General features: G+C 41.2%; 1 protein-coding gene across 4 annotated transcripts in view; it reads left to right on the top strand.

The window, feature by feature from the left end:
- Positions 1–1,117: 1,117 nt before the first annotated feature.
- Positions 1,118–22,192, top strand: part of NPNT (nephronectin) — a 79,772-nt gene continuing 58,697 nt past the window's right edge. The window contains exons 1-3 of one of the 4 annotated variants that reach the window (XM_011231135.3): positions 1,118–1,726; positions 3,829–3,929; positions 18,713–18,763. In XM_011231135.3, the coding sequence (XP_011229437.1) occupies positions 1,656–1,726; positions 3,829–3,929; positions 18,713–18,763 (223 nt within the window). In that variant the 5' untranslated portion in view covers positions 1,118–1,655. The remainder of the gene's footprint in view (positions 1,727–3,828; positions 3,930–18,712; positions 18,764–22,192) is intronic. The other 3 variants (XM_002924296.4, XM_011231136.3, XM_011231137.3) reach the window with 3 other exon arrangements.

The following is a 22,192-nucleotide window of genomic DNA, read 5'->3' as shown; positions in this document are numbered from 1 at the left end:
AGTCGTTTAAGTTGAAACCATTATTTTTCCTTTTCTTGCATAAAATCCCTGCTTTTTATACACACTAAGAAATCAGGATAGTGAGATCACTCTGCCACAGAACTTTCCATTAAAAATTTGAAGTTGGAGAAACCGCAAAAAGAAAACAAAAATAGAAAAAAGTTTGTAATGTAATAAACTCATTCAACAAACCTTTATGAGCACCTACTACATGCCAGGCACTGTTCTAGGCACTAAAAAAGAAACTTCCCTTGAAGAGTTTGCATTCTAGCAGAAAGAAGACATACAAACAAGAAGTAAATTATATAGGACGCCAGAAGACAGGTAAGAAGAAAAAACAGAGTAGACCAAATCATGGGGCATCCTGAGGGGGCAGGTTTGCAACTTTAAATCTGGGCGGTCATGGCTGGATTTCTCAAAGAGGTGACATTTGAGCAAAGCCTGAAGGAAGTGAGAATGTGAACCACGCAGATATCTGGGTCCAGGCAGAAGTATCGGCCAGTCAATGGCGCAAAGGCCGGGGCATGCGTGCCTGGAGTGTGTGAGAAAGGCAAGGAGGTCACGGGCTGGAGGAAGAGAGAGAATAGGAGTTTAGGTCTGAGAGGTATGAGAGAGGGCACATCTCTGCACCCAACGTCATTGGGACAGGGTTTGAGAAGAGGAGTGACTCAATGGTTATATGTTTTAACGTGTATTTTAGGATGATCGTTGCACGTTTTCATTTGAACAGTCTTAGTCCAGTATTTTTTACTCTGCAACAACAGAACGACTGTTTAAAATGGTTTCTAAGTGATCTCCCCAAGATCAGACAGCACAGACTGCTAAGGAGTCCAGCCCGCCCTCTCCGGCCTGCACGCGCCCCGGGAGGGGCAGCCGTTGCTATCCTAAAGTGCTCGAAGTTGAGCTGGCAGAGATAGAAGCAGTCTGCACGTTTCTTCCACAAAACTCGGCTGCAGAGCCAAACATTTCTTTCGGTTGGTTACAAAATAAAAAATAAGTCTTTGCCAACTCTGCGGGAGAAGCAAACTCCCGGAGTTTGCCTTTGCTCATTTGTCCAAGTCGTGCAGCCGTGCTGTGGTTTCACTAAAGGCAGACACTGCTCAGCTCCAGCCCCAGAAACGTCTCCCGTCTCCCGTCTCCGGCTTCTCCGCCCTCCGCTGGAAGCTTTGGCTCGTCCCCGCGGTCACCACCTGCTCGGGCGGAACCCGCGGAGCGCGCACCTACGCCCCGGGTCCTTTCCTTCCCGGCTCACTCTTTCCTGCCGAGCGCCCTGCGTTCCCTCGCCCAGGCCGGGCTCGCAACCTCCCTCCCGGCCTGGCGCTCGCCCCGCTTGGCTGGCCCTCAAGAGACGCCGCTGCGCTCTGCGCTCCCGCTCCGGAGCTTTCCGCCGAGGGGCAAGCGCCCGCACCCCCGGCTCCGGGCTGGGAGGGCGGCAGTGCGGGCGCACGCGCCCCCCGCCCCTGCGCCCCTCCCCGCGGGCGGCGCAGCTCCCCCGGCAGCACCTCCCCTCGCGGGGAGGGAGCCAGAGGGGGCTCCCGGCGTCGCGCCGCAGACCTGCTCCGACAGCAGCTGCAGTGGCCGCGGCGCCCGCGCTCCTGCCGGGAGCCGAGGAGACGAGCGCGCCCAGCACCCCAGCCCGCGAGTCTCCGCGCGACATGGCTTTCCTCCTGGCGCTGGTGCTCGGCGCCTCGCTCTGCCTGCAGGCGGCCGCTGAGTTCGACGTGAGGTGGGTCGGGCCACGGGGCGCCCTCTCCTCTTTCTAGTGCGAATTTCGCCGTCGCAGCGCTGGGGTCCTCTCTCCCCGCCGGGTTGCGCGGCCGGGGAGGCGTCTCCCCGCCCAGAAGTTGGGCAGCGCACGGCGTCGGCGGGAGGAGAACCGTCGAGCCGCTCTCGCGAACCAGCGGCCGCCCGAGGCTGGGGAGGGCCCCCCGCGAGCGCCGGAGCCCAGCCGCCGGGAGCCGGGGCGGGGGAGGGGGAGAGGCTCCTGGGGCCCGGCTCCTCGGTGGGGAGGGCGCGGGCTAGCCTCCCGAGCCGAGGGGAGGCAGGAGGCTGTCGCGTGTGGTTTAGACGGCTCGTCGAGCGGGGCCCGTTCCCGCGGCCGGGCCAGATCCCGGCCGGAGCTGTCAGCGCCGCTCGCACAAAGGGTGGGGGCGGAGGAGCGCCTGGGCTTCCGGGGAGGACCTGTTTGCCTCCACGCTCGGCTTTCCTGAGGCAGGAGGACTCAGAATAGGGGCGGAGAGGGGGAGCGCTACGTGTGTTTGTGTTTGGGGACGCGCGCAGGGCTGCGGCGTGCTCCGACAGGTTCCGACAACCCGGGCTCCGTCGCCGCTGTCACTCAGCCGCTCCTCCGGCGGCTGCGCGCGGGATCCGCTCGGGCGAGTGTGTGTGTGTGTGTGTGTGTGTCTGTCGGTCCGTCCGGAGGGCGTGCTCCTTGCGCTTGCAGACCAGACCCGCCCCGGGCGCAGATCGCTGCTGCCGCGCAGGACCCAGGCTGGGGCAGCCGGAAGAGATTGTAACCCGGGTCACGCCGCCATCCCGTCGTCCTCTTTCGGAGACCCCCACCCCCGCCCTGACCCGCCAGGTATCCCTCTGCGCAGCCCTCAAGACAGCCGCACCTGTTTTACTTGTAATCTTGGAACGAATCAGTTCCACGATTGATTGGCTTTCTTGTACCTCGAGGGCAAGCAGTGGAGCGCTGAAGAAGAAAAGCGCGATCGCTTGTTTACCACCTGGTCGGAGGAAACACAGAGTTGGGGTTATTTTGTACTTTGGGCTTGGCGGCGTAAGGGGAGATAAAAGAAACGGGAATTGGAAAGATTAGGAGTGTTTTGAGAAAATGTGGGTAGCGGCCGGAGGCTATTTAATTTTATTAAAGCAATTCTTTGCTCACATTCGGGTATGTTGTGCTTTTCTGGCACACACATTTGCAATACGAAATACATCACATGATTATGCATAAGATTTTAAGGTAGCTTTAATTTTAAAGCAGCCAATTAAAATATTGATCCTGTGGGGCTAAAAAGTCGGGAATCTAAACAAAGAAACGATTTACCAAATAAGGTGTGAAAGTGGAGCCTGGTGGATAAATTGGTATATTGAAATTGGATACTTTTAGTCCTTATTTATACGAGTGAGGACGATAACATGAATTGTTGATGCAGAAAATTTTCAAACCACGAGGACACTTGAGAGGTTAGCTACACCTGAAACTCTTCTTGGTTTTATTTATTCTTGTTTTATTTTTTCTGGGAACATATTCTGCCAGAGTCATATCTTGGAAAGAGGTCTGTTTCATTTGATTTTGAGGAAGCTCCCATCTTTCTGCCCCTTTCCAGGGCAGAAATAAAAGGCAGAATTTTTTTCTTTCTGCTTTGACATGTCATATTATTTAATACTTTTGAGTTTATGATAAATCAGTCGAAACTGGTTTTCCCCCAAGTAACAGGTGTGGGTCTTTGAGGAATCTGTTTTATTTCAAGCTTCAGAAACCACCCTGTGGGTCTTAGCCTTGAGAATTTGTGGTTCTGGCTGATGCTATTTCCATTTAAGAAAGGATCTTCCCCTCCCTTTCCCCCTACTCCTGTGCGTAGAGTGTGTGTGTGTGTGTGTGTGTGTGTGTGTGTGTGTGTGTGTGTTTAACTCTCTGAAATCTGGAATTAGATCACAGCAGAACTATTTTCCAGAAGGTGTTTTATCCTTAAATTTCTGCAGGTATGAAAGTTCATCGAAAATTGTTAGGTGTGATTTAAATTTTTTAAAACAAGTAATAGGAAGATATTTTTGATCTCAGAAGTGTCTTTATTCATTTTGAATCTTTTTGTTTGGTAGGTGGCCCGGGCAAATAGTGTCATCAATTGGCCTGTGTCGTTATGGTGGGAGAATTGACTGCTGCTGGGGCTGGGCCCGCCGGTCCTGGGGACAGTGTCAGCGTGAGTATCATGGCCCAGGGACTTCAGCTCCCTGGGAGGTGCGGCTTTCCACAGTCACACGTGGCTTCACTCTACACATCGGTGGGCTCGTTACTGAGCAAGTCTTTTTGGTGTGGTTCTGACGGAATTTTCAGTTCCTGACTCCTTATCCTGCCCCTTTTTCACCTGAGCCAACAGTCTGTAAGGTGCCAGCTTGCTTATTCAGAGAGCCACCTACGAGGCTTACTGTAGCCATCTGTCCCCAGTATCTCCCGCCCCTGTTTTCTCATCGGGCTTTTTCTTTTCTGTGCTCCAGACTCTGAGATGGAGGTAAGATAATGAGTCTAGACTGTATTTACATTAAACAGACTCTGAACCTTCTAGCACTAATAAAATCCTCACCATACCTGTTGTGGAAAGTGGCCTATTTGTAAACTTCTTTTTTTGAAGTGAGATTGGATTGACCATGTTCTAAATGGACCACCCACCGTAATCAAATAACACCTCTGAAAAAACATTATTTTTAAGTCCTAGAAGTAGTCAACATCATGTAATAAGTACCAAATCAGAACACTGGTTTTTACCTCTTCCATGGACATTTTAATGGTAGAAATCAGAGCCACATCATGGAAGTTTGAGAAATAATGTTCCCCACAACTTTATCTGGATCTTAAAATTCTAGTCCAGTTCCCCTAGGAGAAAATCCGCAATGATTTTTGGGAATTTCTGGGGCATTGTGCTAGGTTGGGGTGCCTGGTGAGATGATGGGAATGAAGTTGGATCCCTTACATCCCAATGTTTTATTGCTTATGAGAGAGGGTCTCAGAGGAATAAAGAAGTGAAGAAAGCTGGAGCTGGACAGGGCAGAGCCTGCCTTAGAGGTGTGTTGACGGCGAGAGCAATTGGGTAGATTTAAGTTGGGGAAAGCTAGGAATTCCCACAGCTGTTTTTGTCTTTGAGAGTTGTGCATGATATCTGCCGTTAACTCTGAGGAAGAGGGAGAGTAATGGTCACGGGTTGACATCCCTGGTTGGTTATGGAAAAGGAAAGGGGATTAACATTTGTCTGTTACCTGTAAGCCGCCACCGGGCCAGACTTTTTGCATGGTGGGGCCATTATCTCTTTTTATAAGGGGAGATGATGGTAACTCAGTTTCCAGTAATCACAAGAACTAGGCAAAGCTGCTGTGCCCGACTGGTTAACTGTTTACGGGAAAATGGCCCAAAAGAAGAATGGTACCTGGTGGAGTTGTCTTCCGCCAGTTATCGCACCGCCTCAGAAGTATTTGCACAGCTGGAGGCCACAGGCGTGCAATTTGAAGAGCAGTCAGTCTTTGATAATCAAAGAGTGAAGAGAGGACCCTTCTCTTGGCCCAACACACACACTGTTCCCAAGTTTAAAAAAGTACTTTCTTTGCAGGAATGGAGATAACTTTCTCCTCTGCTGTTTTAATTGGCAGGACACTCCCCAAATGAAGATTGAAGTGGTTTGGGGTGTGCACAGCACCCCAGGCCTACCAGGACAAGGCCGTTCTGGCAGAAGGCCCCGAGCACAGGGGAGCACACCTTGTCTGGAGGCAGAGTGCCAGAGCAGCCGCAGAGGCCGGGGTGCAGGGGTGTGGGAGGACGTGCGCACTCTGCCAGATGCGCGAAAAGAATTCCAAGGATAAAATTCCTCTGTCTCTGAGAGGTTCATCAACTGTGGAATTCCCCAGAAAGAACCTCTCAGAGCTGTTCTTTTTACATGTAATTAAATTTTCTCTGGTATACACCAGCTGGGTGATTCTGAATTGGAATGATTGAAGGAGCGGAAAGACCTTTCAGAGTTACAGTGGCCTTACTGGATTTAAAGATCCAAGTTCCTAGCAGACTAGCTTTCCCAGCAGAGACGAGACACCATTTTATTATTTTCTATACCTTCATTTTGCTTCTAACAGAATCTAAAGTGGTGAAGTGCAGTATTTGATAGTATTTATCTCTTCTTTCTTTGTATTCCCTGAGAAGCTGCGGAAGCTGTAACAATGGCAAGTCAGTTATTGAAATGGTAACGTTATAAAGACGCGTGTAAGGTGACCCCGCACCAATCACGGTTTATCTCAGATTTGGTGAAAGTTTGAGATGCAACGTAATGGAGGGAGCACGGACTCGAGCTGCACTGCCTGGGTTTAAACTTCAGTTCCATCCCTTATTAGCTGTGTGACCGTGAGCAAGTCATTCAACTTCTCTGTGCTTTATTTTCCTCATCTCTGAAATGGATGTAAAATAGTATAATACCTCATAGGACCGTAAATGAGTTATTCGTAAAGCACTTAATGGAGTTCCTGCACAGAGTAGTGCTACATAGATGTTTGATGGAAGTAAAGAAATATAAACGAATACTGCTTTTGAAAGAGTGTTATGAGATGGGACATACACATGCTATCAGATTCTTTGTTTTCTAGGCATGATAAATGTATTTTTGCATTTTACTGCCAAAATAAAAACAATGATTCTAAGGTTCTCCTTGTTACAATAAAATAAAACACCTTTAAATTAAAAAGAGCCAGGTGGATCTTTAACATTAATATTGTAGATGGCAAAGTTGTAAAAACGAGTTCAAAGATGGATGTTTCCTTGTGTTTTGTACTTTCAGAATCTCAGATGGTCCAAATGTCTCTTGTCAGCTTAGAGCTCTTCGGTCTTTGTTTTGCTGTAAACAGGTAGAGGATTGTAGGGGTCAGAGGTCAGCTCAAAGTAGGAAGAAAAACACCAGAGAGAGGCTTGCTGGGGACAAACAAAAAGCTTCTGATTAGTTTTTAAAAGAAGCTTTTATGAAACTGAAACTTTTGTCACTACATTTATTCAAGGAAAAATGCCTTGCTGTTCATTAACTCTTGTACCTGCTAATGGACTACCTATAAAAATTCCAAAGAGCCTCCGGGAAATTTAATATGAAAATTGATTTTGTCTTTCTGACCCTTAGATCATTTCAGAGTTCTTACCGGTAAGGAGCATTCTCCTTTCCTTAGCAAAGGTCTGGTTCTTGTTTTCTGAATGATTCTCTTAGGAATTTTCCCTCAAATTAGCACAGCAAAGCAAAAGGAAGCTATTTCCACCTAGACACAGAACTTCCTGATTTATCCCTTAGAAGATGTGTTAGTGGGGGAGGCCATATCCTTATTATATATATATTTCTATCGTATCTCACGCCCTTGTGCAGTGGCCCTTTGGTGTTTAATCCATTTGGTTGAGCATATGCAAGACATTTTGACTCTATTCCTGTGAGTCAAAGAGATGCGCTGACCAAGAACGTGCTGCGTTTCACGTTCACTTGCTACTCCCCTTTCCGCGGCCTTGTTTGGAGAGGACAGGTAGCTGGCAGGGAGCTCCTGTTGCTCGGCCTGCACTGCTGCTCACAGTGGCTAGCCACAAAGCCGCATTCAGCCGGACTCCTCATCCTTCCCTCGGGGACTGAGGAAGGACGGATGCTACCCAGACAGGCGTAGGGGCTGTCTTGTGCTTCCTGCCCGTGCCACCTGACGTTCCATCCCAACATTCCTGCCCGGCTGCGGAAAGCAGGACCTAGGCCAGAAGCAGGCGGCTTGTGTTCTTTCAGAGGTCATACCCTTGCCTTCTTTCTGTCCATTGATTCTTTGTTTTATATTCTTTTTTTTTAAGTTTTTATTTAAATTCCAGTTAGTTAACATACAGTGTAATATTAGTTTCAGGTGCCCAATATAGTGATTCAGCACTTCCATCCACCACCCTGTGCTCATCACGAGTGTCCTCCTTAATCCTCATCACCTGTTTCACCCCCATTCTTGACCCAGAAACAGGTCTCTACATATTGAAAATTCAGAACTTGATTTTCTAATTGTCTTGGGCTTTATCTTTATCAACTATTGAGGTGGCTCTTAGTGGTAAAGTGATTTTCTTAATTACAAAACACTGATACTTACATGTTTACAGCACACGGCACCTTAATTACTCAGATTGTCACAAAATACTTGTTCCTCGTTCTGTAATTTATTCCTTCACTTTCCCATCATATTAATGGTCCACTTCATTTTAATGATTTTAGCAATTTCTCCTACCAAGTGGAGATCTCTGTAAAAAAGATCTCTCAGGTTTTGTGTACTTTATTAAAAAAAAACCAACCAACTGCGTATGCTGTGGAACCAACTCTTAACCAAAAGTGCTGTGTAGTTTGGGACATGTGAGCGTCACTAACTTTTATACCTGGTTAGCTATTTAAAGAGCTTCCTTAATGTAGAAAGAGTATAGAGGATCTGAATATTATATTTCTAAATGGTGGCTTTCTGGTTACTTACTGATTTGGCTATATATGTGGCTATGACAGTAGTGTCTCTGTTGAAAGCACTTTTTAGAGGTGTGAAGATTAAAATTCAAAATACAACAAGTTCCAGGTTTCAACAAAGCTATTTAGTTTCTGAGTTCTTTGGCTGTCGCTAAGCAGTTTGTGGTTTCTAAAGGAAATTATGTAAATTAGGGTGATTTTGTATCATTTTTCCTTAAAACCGGGCAAAATGCAGATGTTCTGATATATTTTTCTGAAACTTTTGGGAAGATGTAAAACCTATGCCTAGAGTTTGACTTTGCTCTATTGGTTCTAAAGCCCATTTCCTCCTGCCCCTCCAAAGGCTACAACTGTACGGTTGTCAGAGAAAGTGAAACGTCTGAATTCTTATCAATGTCATATAAATGTATAGGTTAGTGCAACAGCAGGACGGAGGAGCAGTAATTTATTCTGAAACTATTTTGGAGTTGTTAAATACTTTTGCTGGATAATACATATTACTGGCTCAGGATTGTGAGCCATTGAAAGAAGAGCAAATTGTTAAATTTCTGTATTTCAAATGAAAAGGTTATTAGTTTAAGCAGAGATTTTGATTTTGTAAATGAAACATTTAAATTTCATGTTTCATTCTTGTATTTGGGTTCAAAAACTTAATCGTGAAAATGGAATGCGATTGATTTTTACTCCCTATGCTGGTTACCTGTCCCTAGTGACAAAGTTCTATAAATTATACCTTTCTTTGATTATTTAGATTTTGAACACTTCTCTTTAAAATAATCAAGAGTAAATGAGAAATACTGGACTTGGTTTGAAGACCATACGTGGTGTTCCCCCACAGAGAGGTTATTCCTAGGAAATGCCTTTCCATTTTTAGTCAACAACTATGTGACCACCACTGAATGTGAATTAGCATGTTAGAGTTAACCTTCTTTATACCCATACACTCATACCTACTCCAGGAGTAACTGGGGGTCTCAAGTGGGAGATACTGGTCAGAGCCGTGTTTAGGGTGACCAGCAGGTCTTGGGGCAGCTTAATGGAGCTGAGCACACTTCACCATCTTAGCTTCCTTCTCTATTTTGGTGATGGTAATGCAGATTCTGGTTCTTTTTTTTTCCCCCCCTTCAGGTAGGAATAAAAGCAAGGCAGTGGACAATCTTATAACTACTTTTAGCACTAGACCTGCATCTCCAAATCCTCAGGAAGTGAAGTTTTTGATTAAGATTATTCAACTACCACTTTCCGTGAAAAGCTTATTTAAGAACAGCATGTACTTTCGGTAACTTCAAGTGGTCTTGGAATGCAGGTTCCAAACTAAAATCAATGTTGAAGAAGTTTGACCTTTTCAAACACGTAGTTTTTGAGTGTCTGTAGCCTTGAAAGTTGAGTTTCACAGATATTACTTTGTTCCTTCATCTTTTCTCCTGTTGGAACTGTTCTTTATCTAATACTTTTAAGATCTACTCATTTCCTAAAATCCCCTCATAAAGTTAATCTGGGAAGGTCTTAACCTCTGTGGATTAGAAATGTTAGTACTTCCTTAGCTGGGAGGTCAGGTCACAGAGGGGGAGACACCCCAGTCACTGCGAGGTCAGCTGCTAGATCCGCCTCCAAATACGGCCACAGAGATGTGCTGCTGCGGAAAGTACACGGACGCACCGTACTCCCTGCTACCAGTGAGCCACTTCTGGCCCAGAAGCAACACTGTATTTCTCCTTGAAAACTTTCGGATAAGCTTTGAAAAACATAGGTGTGGTTTTCCTCCCTTCGTCCCTCTTATAGCAAATGTAATAGATAGCATTTTTGAAGGGTACTTTTTATCTGTTGAATTCATGTTCTTTGCCTCTTGAGTCCATTGAACTAAACTGCATGCTTTTAGTTTTTTAATTTTTTAATAATAATTTTTTATTATGTTAGTCACCATACAGTACATCCCTAGTTTTCGATGTAAAGTTCCATGATTCATGACTTGCGTATAACACCCAGTGCACCATGCAATACGTGCCCTCCTTACTACCCATCACCAGTCTATCCCATTCCCCCACCCCCCTCCCCTCTGAAGCCCTCAGTTTGTTTCCCAGAGTCCATAGTCTCTTGTGCTTCATTCCCCCTTCTGTTTACCCCCCTTCATTCTTCCCTTCTTTCTCCTACTGATCTTCCTACTTCTTATGTTCCATAGATGAGAGAAACCATATGATAATTATCTTTCTCCGCTTATTTTGCTTAGCATATCTCCTCCAGTCCCGTCCATGCTGCAGCAAACGTTGAGAAATCGTTCTTTTTCAACTGCATGCTTTTAAAGCGATGGTCCGGCGGTGTCGAGTGACAGCATGCAGCCTCCCTCAATGAGTAATGGAAGATACTCATCATGGGGACTGGGCCTACATCATGCAGGAGATGAAAGGGAAGGAGAGGAGGGTTCTGATGGCCTAATCCTCACTACTCCCCCCTCCTTCCTCACCACCACACACAGATATTTTCACCCCTTTCCCACCAATTTGATGCAGGTTTAAAATTTTTTCCCATCAGTCTTTTAAAAATATTTACTTTGTAAGAGAAAATGCATTTATTTCTTCAGATATCCCTCCTCAGAGCAATGAATATTATCAGCTTTTTGTGTAACTTTCAGAAAGATTTTACAGACTTATGGGCAAATTTCTGTATCTTCTCTACCCTATCTCTTTTACACAAGTGGAAGGTATACTGTATACATTGTTTTGTACCTTCTTTTCCTTAACAATTGTCTTGGAAAGCTTTCTTTATCATCAGTACATGAAGACACGAAGAGCCTGCTCACATTTTTTGTTTTTTGTTTTTTTGTTAATGGATGTGTGTATTCCATTGCATGGCTCTACCATAATTTATTAATCCGTTTCTTATTGATGGGCATTTGTGTTGATTCTAATCTCTTACTAATACAGACAATTCTAAAATAAGTAACCTTGAAATATACAGTGAAGAAATATTGTTTTAGATGTGTTCTAGTATTTCTGCAAGATAACTTTTTATGTGTGAACAAATGGCGTATACATTTGTGGTTTTGACCAACTGGCCAGTGGTTACTTACTTGGTAGTAGATAGTAATGGAAAAAACTGGATTGGAGTGCTGACGTAAAGCCCTGGCAATTCCATATCCAGAGTGTGATGCTTGATTCTAGGATACTCTGATCCCTACTCTTTCCCCCAAAAGCCCCTCTGGTAGGTCAGTGAAGGACCTTTAACCCCCTTTACATCTATTTCCTCTTGGATCAGAGGCAACTAGCTGATATTGGGAATGTGGTTTGTCCATTTGCCAGGATTTCCACCTGGCATCCGGGCAATCTGTTGTGTAGTTTTTATGGATGTGAGGTCCTTTTTAGTTGTAAGAAAGATTTCCACATTCTTTTAGGAATTGCTTAATTCATTGACCTTTTATTTATAAGTCAGTCATAATTTTTATCACTTTGTATAGCGGATTTTCTTTTTTATTTTTAGGGAGGATTATGTAGAATTTTGATATCTGAATAAAGTTTTTTGGGAGACCTGTTATGATAAAAAGGTTTTCGGGAAATATTAAAATATTGTTGTGTCAAAATACTTAAATAAAGTGACTTTAAAACCGTAGGGGCATAACTTTTCCATTAGTAATTCTAATCTTTATCTTAATTATGTATTAAAATCATTTTATTTAACAAAATAATGCTTAAGGGAAAAATTAAAATACTTGAAAAGAGAGAGAAGGTAGTGAAGGTAAGTATTTCTGACTTCCCTGTTTTCCTGACACCTAGTTCCAACCCCCCAGGAACTGTTTCCTATTGATCTTTGCAGAGATTTATAAGCATTTGCAAAATTATCCTTGTTTATAAATTGATAGCATAAGGCAAGAACTATTCTGTATTCTTTTTTCATATATTACATTTTAGAGGCCAGTCCTTACCAGTTCATGTAAACTCGACTCATCCTTTTAAATGGCTGTATAGTATATCATTGTATGGATATACTTAATTAATGTAAAAATCCCTGTTTATGCATAGTTAGGTGATTTTCAATATTTTGGTTTTATGAAATGTGCTGCAGTCAATATCTTTCCATATTCATCATCACTGTTCTATACATTTAGATGTGGGAGAGTTATAGGGACATCCTATTTTTATGTAAGTACAGTAATTGAAGAATTCATTTTATTTTTATAAATCATCTTCTATAAACTATGTCAAAGATTAAATCATGGATAATATTACACAGTGGAAACCTTCTGTTCAGCTACTTTTTGTGATTCCTTGAGAGGATAGTTTAAAAGAGAAATAGAATTTGTTTCTTCATTTCTTTTTTTTTTTTTTTAAAGATTTTATTTATTTATTTGACATAGAGAGAGACAGCCAGCGAGAGAGGGAACACAGCAGGGGGAGTGGGAGAGGAATAAGCAGGCTCCCAGCGGAGGAGCCTGATGTGGGGCTCGATCCCAGAACGCCGGAATCGCACCCTGAGCCAAAGAGAGACGCTTAGCGACTGCACCACCCAGGCGCCCCCTGTGTCCTCATTTCTATTTGTTTATATTCTACTTTGTTTGGGGAAGGATATGAAGTGGCTTTCAGGAATGCATGCAACAAAGTAGCAGAATTAACAAGGGCTGGGGGAGGGTAAAAAGGATAGAATAAAAGGTAAGGTATCAGGAGGAGAGTTATTAACATGCAGATATGTCAGGCATAGGATCCTAAGTATGTCTTATAATTTGGCTGGCAGCTTCTGGTAGCCAGCAGAAAAAGAAAAATGTTGTTGCTCCTATAATTCATGATGTTTGTTGGGGGAAAATCAGACCAGTTATTTGGGGGAAATTATGGCTTTTCTCACCTGCAGTTCTGAAAGAAGACTTTCATGCGGTCCTTCACCGAGTAGGGGTGAATGGTGGAGTAGAAGGGGCCACGGCAACATTTCTGTAGTGAAGCTGGTGGTGGTTGTACGAAGCTATTTCGTAGGGATGCTCTGATCTACGAGGAGGCCCCTACTCTAAAAGCGCAGCTCATGGGACGCTGAGGAAGCATATCGACACACCTAGCTTTCTGATAGCTCAGCCCAGCCCAGCCCAGAACAGCTACGAGTTGGGAACTCTGCAGGGCTCTGTGGACAATTCCAGGTTAGAAAAGACAGTTTTAAATTAGGATCGCTAACAACGTCCTGAAGTTTGCTGTATAATTAAAGTCTACCCCATACCTTTCTCTCTCCCCCTCCCTCTCTCCCCCTTTATCTTTCTTTCCTTCCTTCCTATGTATTTTACACATCAGTCAACAGTTGGTGGAGTTGGTGTCCAGAGGCATTGTGAATGGAGTGTAGATAGATGTCTCCTGTGATCCAGCATAAGGGGGTTCTGCAAATAAATCAGTGGGGGAAATTTTTTATATCAACTTTATATTTTGAGTTACTTTTGTATTCATTGGATATCAGTATAAAGGCTCATCACCATTTTGCTCTGGTCTTATTCATCTCTAAGCAGATTACAGCTTGGGATAAGACATGAGGCACAAACATTGCTTCCAGGCATCGTTTATCCCACTTGAGTTGTTACATGAAATAGGGCCAGTGAACCCAGGAACAACAAACTCCTTGACCAGTGCTTATTTCCCCAAAGCTCTGGATTGTTACAGATATGCAGAGGGGCCCAAATGACCCTTAGTTGTTATCCCAGTTCTCCTGGATCTCATGAAGGGCTGCTGTAAAAAAGCCCCTTAGGCCTGAATAGACTCAAAGCAGAATCCGTGGTCAGTATCCTTCCTGTGCCTAACCAGACTCGGACTTAACTGCTTTTCACTGCGGTGTGAGGAAGCACTGATTCTCCTGCCATCATGAAGCCCCAGGGGCAATGGAACCTGAAACCCTGATACACACATGTCCTCAGAGAATCTCTCTCTCAAAGGAAGATAGCTCAGTGTGTGTCTTGAGAGGGCACCAATCCAGTAAGTACCCCATTTCCTTGAGAGAAGTGGAGAAAGGGGCTTCGAATGCCTTTCCTCAGACATCTGTACCAACCAGAACTCGAACCAGTCTGAGAATTGTTACGCTGTGTCAGGCAACCTAGAAGGGAGCTAAGGAGTTTACATTGCTAGAGCCAAGACCTGTTTTTTCATGGGGACAAATAAATGATCAGTTATCAAAGATAATAGAATGCAGCCGAAATAAGTTGGCTTGAAAAAATTTCAAAGTGGTATCAGTCACTACAACCATAGAAAAATACTAGTAGCATAGCCTAATGTGATTGACAGCGCATGCTTGGGAATCTCCCAGGGCAAATTAGTTGCAAAATGTACACCCAGTTACTAAAAATTGATTTGTTACAAAGTATAGAGTTCAGTTAAATAATATCGAATTAAATAAATTTTACACTTTAATGCTGTAAAGCTTTTCAGTTTTCTGATTTTACCACTTAATTAATAGTAGTGCATAATTAAAGAGGTAATTATGGTCATAATAGAATTTCTAATAAAGCATAAAGGAATACATTAAAGCCCAAATAGGGTAAAGTTTTATTATGTGTGGTAAAATTGTGCAGATATCTATGTGTTCATTCCATATTCTTTCACAGGTTCAACAATTTTAGTTCTAACTTAGTCTAATAAAATGTTAAGTGAACTTGTTATAGAAGGAAAAAGGTATGAATAGGCAAAACCAGTTTCTTAGCTTTAGAATATAGTAGTTGACTTTGGAGGAAAAAAAACTTTTTCTAGTTATATTTTATTAGAGACCCTCATTTTCTGCCATACACTAACTAAAGGTTGGAGAGACATCCTTGCTACGTACTAGATGTCAGGGGAGAGCCAGTTTGAGACTAAGGATTTGCCGTCAGTTATTTACATGTGGATAACCTAGAGTCAATTAAATTTTAAAACTGAATTCTTCATTTGGTCAGTATCTTTTTAACCATTCTGTAGATTAATGATATAAATTCTCCAGAACTGACACGTTTTCCTATTGTAACACCATCAGATCACAAGGTGAGGGTTGCCTTGTACAGATATTATCGATTTATGAGATTTTAGGAAATACATCATCATGGTTTAAATTTGTACTGATGTACACAAAAGAAGACGCAATTGCAAATTTCAAATTTCTGGGTTTATGCTTACTTTGCCAAAAATAGTGTTGTTTTTCAAAAATCTTTAGCCTTATTTTCATACGTTTGAGTTCTCGAACTCAGTTTCTAGCAGAGATCCCTAAATGGTCAAAGGTATGTGTTGCTACATTTACAGAAACTAATTCCGCAGATAGACTATCCAAATATAAGCTTCCTGCCACCCAAAATATTTTTCTAAAGCCTTTGGTACGCCTACTTTATTTCAGTGTTAAGATTTGTAGGTACTTAGTAATTACCTGCTAAATGTTTGCATACCAACAAATAGCAAATAAAAAAAAACACAAATTGCAGCTCACACTTAGCCGTACTTTTTTTTTTTTTTTAACATGCATGGGGATTTAGAGCTGATTTTATATAATATACACTTACTATGGTAATAGTTTCTACTGGATAAATTGCCCCCTGTTCACATGATTACATAAATATTTCATGGTGTTTCACATAGATAATGGTGGTTTCAAAGTCCTTCATCCCTGGGATTGAGTTTTATTTTTTTAAATTTATTTTTGGATTGAATTTTTAAATCGTCAATGAATTAAAAGATTCATCCTATCTTGGTATCTATGGCGAAGAATTAAGGCATTTCCATGTACAGTTTTTCCCAACTAAGGCAGAATTATTATTTCTTTTTGAAACTCTTTGGGGAATTGGAGGGAAACTATAAAGGAATGATTTATAGAGGTGTTAAATGTTCTGTTCTCTAATGTTCTGTTGGGTTCTGATGAATTCTGTGGCTCTAATACTTAAGAAGTAGTGGTCTGAAAGTTGGGATCATCCAAATTACTTAAAATACTATTCATGGGATCTGTTGTCTTGGATGTTGGTGTCTTAAATATCTGGCATTGGATAGTTGTCTATGAATAGTTTGCCAGGCTAGTAATAAACTTTTTTGACAATGAGAAATAGAGGGTGAAATTTCCGGTTGGGCTGGGGACAAATGTTTAGAGCTACTCCTGTTTCTAGCTGCACATTAGGGTTAAGAGGTAGAGGGACAGTGTCAGGCAGAGCCTTTCCCTTTCACGCATGTGCCTGGCGTTTGTCACCCGTGAAAATTTGCATGTGTCCTACTGTGCTCTTTGCTTAAGAGGCTTGTGTGACTCCTGTTTGGGTCATCTGGTAATTTTGCCTTCTTAGTCTGGGGCATTTCATTATTTCCTTCCAAAGGTTATGCTTGGCCTAACATTTGGGCATTTTATAATTAAATTTACAGTAAACTATATACTAGAAGATAGACATACCTTTGGATAACAGATGGGCCCCGTTCCTTAGGGCTTTCTATCCCTCATTTTTTTAAATGTCCAAAACCCAGGATTGATTTCAAATCGTAAACCTGTGTTTTGCAGGCTAGAAAAAACAATTTCATAAAATCATCAGAGTGCTTATTATTTTTAACCATGCCTGGTATCACTGAGAACCCTCCGCAAAGTGTGTAGTATCCGCATTCAGATGAACGGAAGCAGTGGTTCTGGGGCAAGTCACGGGAGAGGGTTCTAGACTCGTAAACCATAGTGGCTTTGCTGTCAACATGGCCTGTGTTTACTGCTGCGGCTCTTTCCAGCGTTTGTGAGAAACAGACTATCAGGGGAGGATGGGGCAGATGTTCCTATATTCTCTGCTGCTCATGAAGCCTGTTTTAGTGCTTCTCACCATAAAAACACATGTAGGGCATTTATTTGGGGCAGCTTTCACAAAAATTGTGGTGACCACTGCCTGTGAAAATTTCCTTATGCATCAATAGAGAATAGACCCCAGAAACTTCCTGGAAATAATCTGCTCTGGGTTTAACATTGCTTTGATTTAAAATGCAGTTTTGTATAGTTTTAAAATGCAAATTTAAAAATAGGAGACATGGGCTAAAATTTCATGCTAGAAATCTTATTTAATGGATATACATATTGACATCATAAAATTTACTAAATCTCTGTGTGTCAAGGCTGATTTATATGAAGTAGGAGAAATGTGACCTAACTTTAAGATATTATAAGACAAAAATAAACTATACAAAACTGTTTGGCTGCTTAGTACTAATATAACTAGTTAGGAAATAATGATGTTTGCTATTCTTTTTGTTTACCTTTATTTAAAATCATTTAATATATTTTTCTTGATAAATTAGATTACTCAAAATTGGCAACTAAAGAGTATTAAAGAAACGGTATCCTTTTATATTTTTCCCTTTTAATACATAACCATAACCATAAGCTGTTTTCCTTAATATGTGATCCAGAATGTAATTTGCAATTTATGCTTTGATTTATTTTCAGCTTTTTGCTAAGATTGTACCTGATATATTTCATTATTCTATTTTAAGAAATGTATCAACATCAAGATATGGTGAGTTCTTTAAAAGTTAACAATATCAACAATAATAGATACAAAACACTAATTTGTTATGAACCTAACCAACGTGGAAAAAACCCTCTAACAAGCAGATATATATATATATATATATATGTATGTATGTATGTATATATAACAATATGTGTGCCTTTAAAAATACAGAACAATCATTCTGGATCAATAGTTAAATTATTACTTTAATTGAATCAATTTGGTCTTGGAATATTTCTCTTCTGCTATTACCCCAAAGAAGGCTCCTAATTTTAATTTATGCAAGTAAATGCACAAATCAAAAGTAAAAGTGGATATTTTATGCTTTAATTCACAGAGAAGTAATAAATCATCTTTTCCCTTACCTCTAGGACCTCTAGGCTGGTCAAACCCTAACCATGATTAGTATTGTTTCAAGTTTCTTCCATTTACTCTTGTTAAACTGGGTTATGTATCTTCAAGTGAAATGGCTGAGCTTTCACCGTAATTCTTGTTGCTATTGACAACCAAAGCAGCCATGCAAGAAGAAAATCCTGTGGAAGGAAAGAAAAAACAAATCTTAACATTTTCTCCCCAAAGTTGGAGAGAAAAGAGAATACAAAGTATGTAAGAATCAGGTAAGTAAAGATCTGTCAATTAAAAAATTACCAGCCTTGGTTACTAATCGATCCAAAGTTTTAATTTTTTTCAGATATTTTGTCCAACACTCATTTAAATAAAAGGATACTGTCTCTTGGAACCAAAATTAATAATCTGAAAATGAAAAATTGGATTGGAAGCTACAGTGCCACAAGAGGTCTGAAATACTCTGATTTAGAATTTGGACTATGAAAGAATAGCACAACTTCAATTATTGGTTAATATTTTTGTTACAAAGTGGTTTTGAATGACAAAATGGTGACTAAAATATTACTATTTTAAACATGTCCTAGATTTTTTTTTGTTTCAGAAAAGCACTGAGCATTGAATATGTGTAAGTCTCCGGGAATGTAACAAGTTGCTAAATACCCAAGTCCAGCCTCCTTACAGAGAAAAGATCTGGAATTTCTTTTTTTGGACATTTGTTTTGCAGCTTTCTACGTCTTAAGGCAGAGAATAGCCAGGATAAGGTGCCAGCTCAAAGGTTAGATGAACATATTTCTTGAAATAATTTTGGCTAATCTATGTCTTGAAAGGCATAACCTCTAAATAATACCGTTACAGAGCTATCAATAGAACTTGACTTCAGTTGTGTTTTTGAGTTGCCTATTTTGGGAAAAACTATATTTTTTAGAGATGTGTTTATTCTGTTCATAATTATATAAGTTCATTTTATTTCAGTTATTACATTAAACTTTTCCCTTTCAGTTTATAATCCCTTTCTCCTGTCTTATGAATCTAATAAATTGACCTCCATTCTAACCTAAAGGACAGTTTGTATTTTTAATACTTAAAGAAGGAAATTAAAAAAAAAAAAAAGGTCCACCAAATGAAATTACTAACACCAGCCTATCATTAACCTGAAGGGATTGTATCTCATATTCATTAATTCTCCTTGGAAAAATTCAGGTAAGAAATATTTTTATTGTATAAAATATTGAAGGTGTTATAATAGGACCTATGCGTATTTATGCTATATTGTTTTGGTACATAAAAGGTTCCTTGTTTAAAATATTTTGGAAGTGAATAATGTCACTTAACGAATCACCCTCATGGCACTTTAGTGGAAAATTTTGGTGAAATTCTATTTAATGGAATTGGGGCCAAGAAGACAATGTACTTTAAACTGATAGGTGAAAGATACTATCACACGTCATAGAAAATGTTTTTAAGAGAGGATTTTAGTAAAAACATTGGGGAAAAAATTGGTAGTGCTAGAAATAAAAGTTAAGGAATTTCTTTGTTCAGGGAGACTTAAAGAAATCGCAGTGTGCATATCTTATAACTGATAAGAGTTATTGGATTAACCAGCAGAGCTATGGCTGAGTAAAAGGAGGCAATGCCAAAGAAAAGTACGAGTGACCCTTCAACAATAGAGGTTTGAACTGCATGAGTACTCTTACGCATGCATTTTTTTTTAATGATTTTTTTTTATTATGTTAGTCACCATACAGTACATCCCCGGATTCTGATGCAAAGTTCGATGCTTCATTAGTTGCGTATAACACCCAGTGCACCATGCAATACGTGCCCTCCTTACCACCTATCACCAGTCTATCCCATTCCCCCACCCCCCTCCCCTCTGAAGCCTTCAGTTTGTTTCTCATAGTCCATAGTCTCTCATGTTTCATTCCCCCTTCTGATTACCCCCCTTTTCTTTATCCCTTTCTTCCCCTACCGATCATCCTAGTTCTTATGTTCCATAGATGAGAGAAATCATATGATAATTGTCTTTCTCTGCTTGACTTATTTCACTTAGCATTATCTCCTCCAGTGCCGTCCATGTTGCAGCAAATGTTGAGAATTCGTTCTTTCTGATAGCTGAGTAATATTCCATTGTATATATGGACCACAGCTTCTTAATCCAGTCATCTGTTGAAGGGCATCTCGGCTCCTTCCATGATTTGGCTATTGTGGACAATGCAGCTATGAACATTGGGGTGCATATGGCCCTTCTCTTTACTACGTCTGTATCTTTGGGGTAAACACCCAGTAGTGCAATGGCTGGGTCATAGGGTAGTTCAATTTTTAACTTTTTAAGGGACCTCCACACTGTTTTCCAGAGTGGCTGTACCAACTTGCATTCCCACCAACAATGTAGGAGGGATCCCCTTTCTCCACATCCTCTCCAACAATTGTTGTTTCTTGCCTTGTCTATCTTTGCCATTCTAACTGGCGTAAGGTGGTATCTCAGTGTGGTTTTGATTTGAATTTCCCTGATGGCTAATGATTTTGAACATTTTTTCATGTGTCTGTTAGCCATTTGTATGTCTTCATTGGAAAAGTGTCTGTTCATATCTTCTGCCCATTTTATGATTTGTTTATTTGTTTCTCGTGTATTGAGTTTGAGAAGTTCTTTGTAGATCTTGGATACCAGTCCTTTATCTGTGGTGTCCTTTGCAAATATATTCTCCCATTCCGTGGGCTGTCTCTTAGTTTTTTTGACTGTTTCCTTGGCTGTGCAGAAGCTCTTTATCCTGATAAAGTCCCATAAGTTCATTTTATCTTTTATTTCTCTTGCCTTTGGAGATGTGTCGTGAAAAAGGTTGCTCTGGCCGATGTCATAGAAGTTGTTGCCTATGTTCTCCTCTAGAATTTTGATGGATTCCTGTCTCACATTGAGGTCTTTCATCCATTTGGAGTTTATTTTTGTGTATGGTGTGAGAGAGTGGTCAAGTTTCATTCTTTTGCATGTAGCTGTCCAATTTTCCCAGCACCATTTATTGAAGAGACTGTCTTTTTTCCACCGGATGTTTTTTCCTGCTTTATCAAAGATTAGTTGCCCAAAGAGCCGAGGGTCCATTTCTGGGTTCTCTATTCTGTTCCATTGGTCGATGTGTCTGTTTTTGTGCCAGTACCATGCTGTCTTTGTGATCACAGCTTTGTAGTACAGCTCGAAATCCGGCATTGTGATGCCCCCAGCTTTGTTTTTCCTTTTCAACAGTTCCTTGGAGATTCGGGGCCTTTTCTGGTTCCATACAAATTTAAGGACTATTTGTTCCAGTTCTTTGAAAAATGTCCTCGGTATTTTGATCGGGATAGCATTGAAAGTGTAGATTGCTCTGGGTAGTATGGACATTTTAACTATGTTAATTCTTCCAATCCATGAGCATGGAATATTTTTCCATCTTTTTATGTCTTCCTCAATATCTTTCAAAAGTGATCTATAGTTTCTAGCATATAGGTCCTTTACGTCTCTGGTTAAGTTAATTCCAAGGTAACGCATGGTTTTTGGTGTTATTGTAAATGGGATGGATTCCCTAATTTCTCTTTCTTCAGTCTCGTTATTCGTGTATAGAAATGCAACTGATTTCTGGGCATTGATTTTGTATCCTGCCACCTTACTGAATTGTTCTATAACTTCTAATAGTTTGGNAGAGGAGCCTGATGTGGGGCTTCGATCCCATAACGCTGGGATCACGCCCTGAGCCGAAGGCAGACGCTTAACCGCTGTGCCACCCAGGCGCCCCTACCTTACGATTTTCTTAATAACATTTTCTCTGGCTTGCTTTATGGTAAGAATACAGTATACAGTATATAATATATACTATATATATAATATGTATATAATATATAGTATATAATACATATAGCATAAAACATTTATGTTACTGGTAAGGCTTTCAACAATAGGCTGTAAGTAGTTAAGTTTTGGGGGAATTGGAACTTATACATAGATTTTTGACTGCGTGAGGGTTGGCACCCTAATCCCCATATTGTTCAGGGGTCAATTGTAGAATGTGGGCTTTGTCACCAACAGATCTAGGTTCAGGACCTATTCCTGTGACTTACCAGCTGGCCATGAATGCCTCATGCAGAACAGTTCTTGATAAATATTTGCTATTATTAGTGTGTGGTCAATATATAGAATATATAGAGAGAACAATATATAACAATATATAGAATATTTTGA

Source organism: Ailuropoda melanoleuca, chromosome 11 (genome assembly GCF_002007445.2).
Source record: "Ailuropoda melanoleuca isolate Jingjing chromosome 11, ASM200744v2, whole genome shotgun sequence".
NCBI lineage: Eukaryota > Metazoa > Chordata > Mammalia > Carnivora > Ursidae > Ailuropoda > Ailuropoda melanoleuca.
This window is presented reverse-complemented; position numbering and strand designations above follow the sequence as displayed.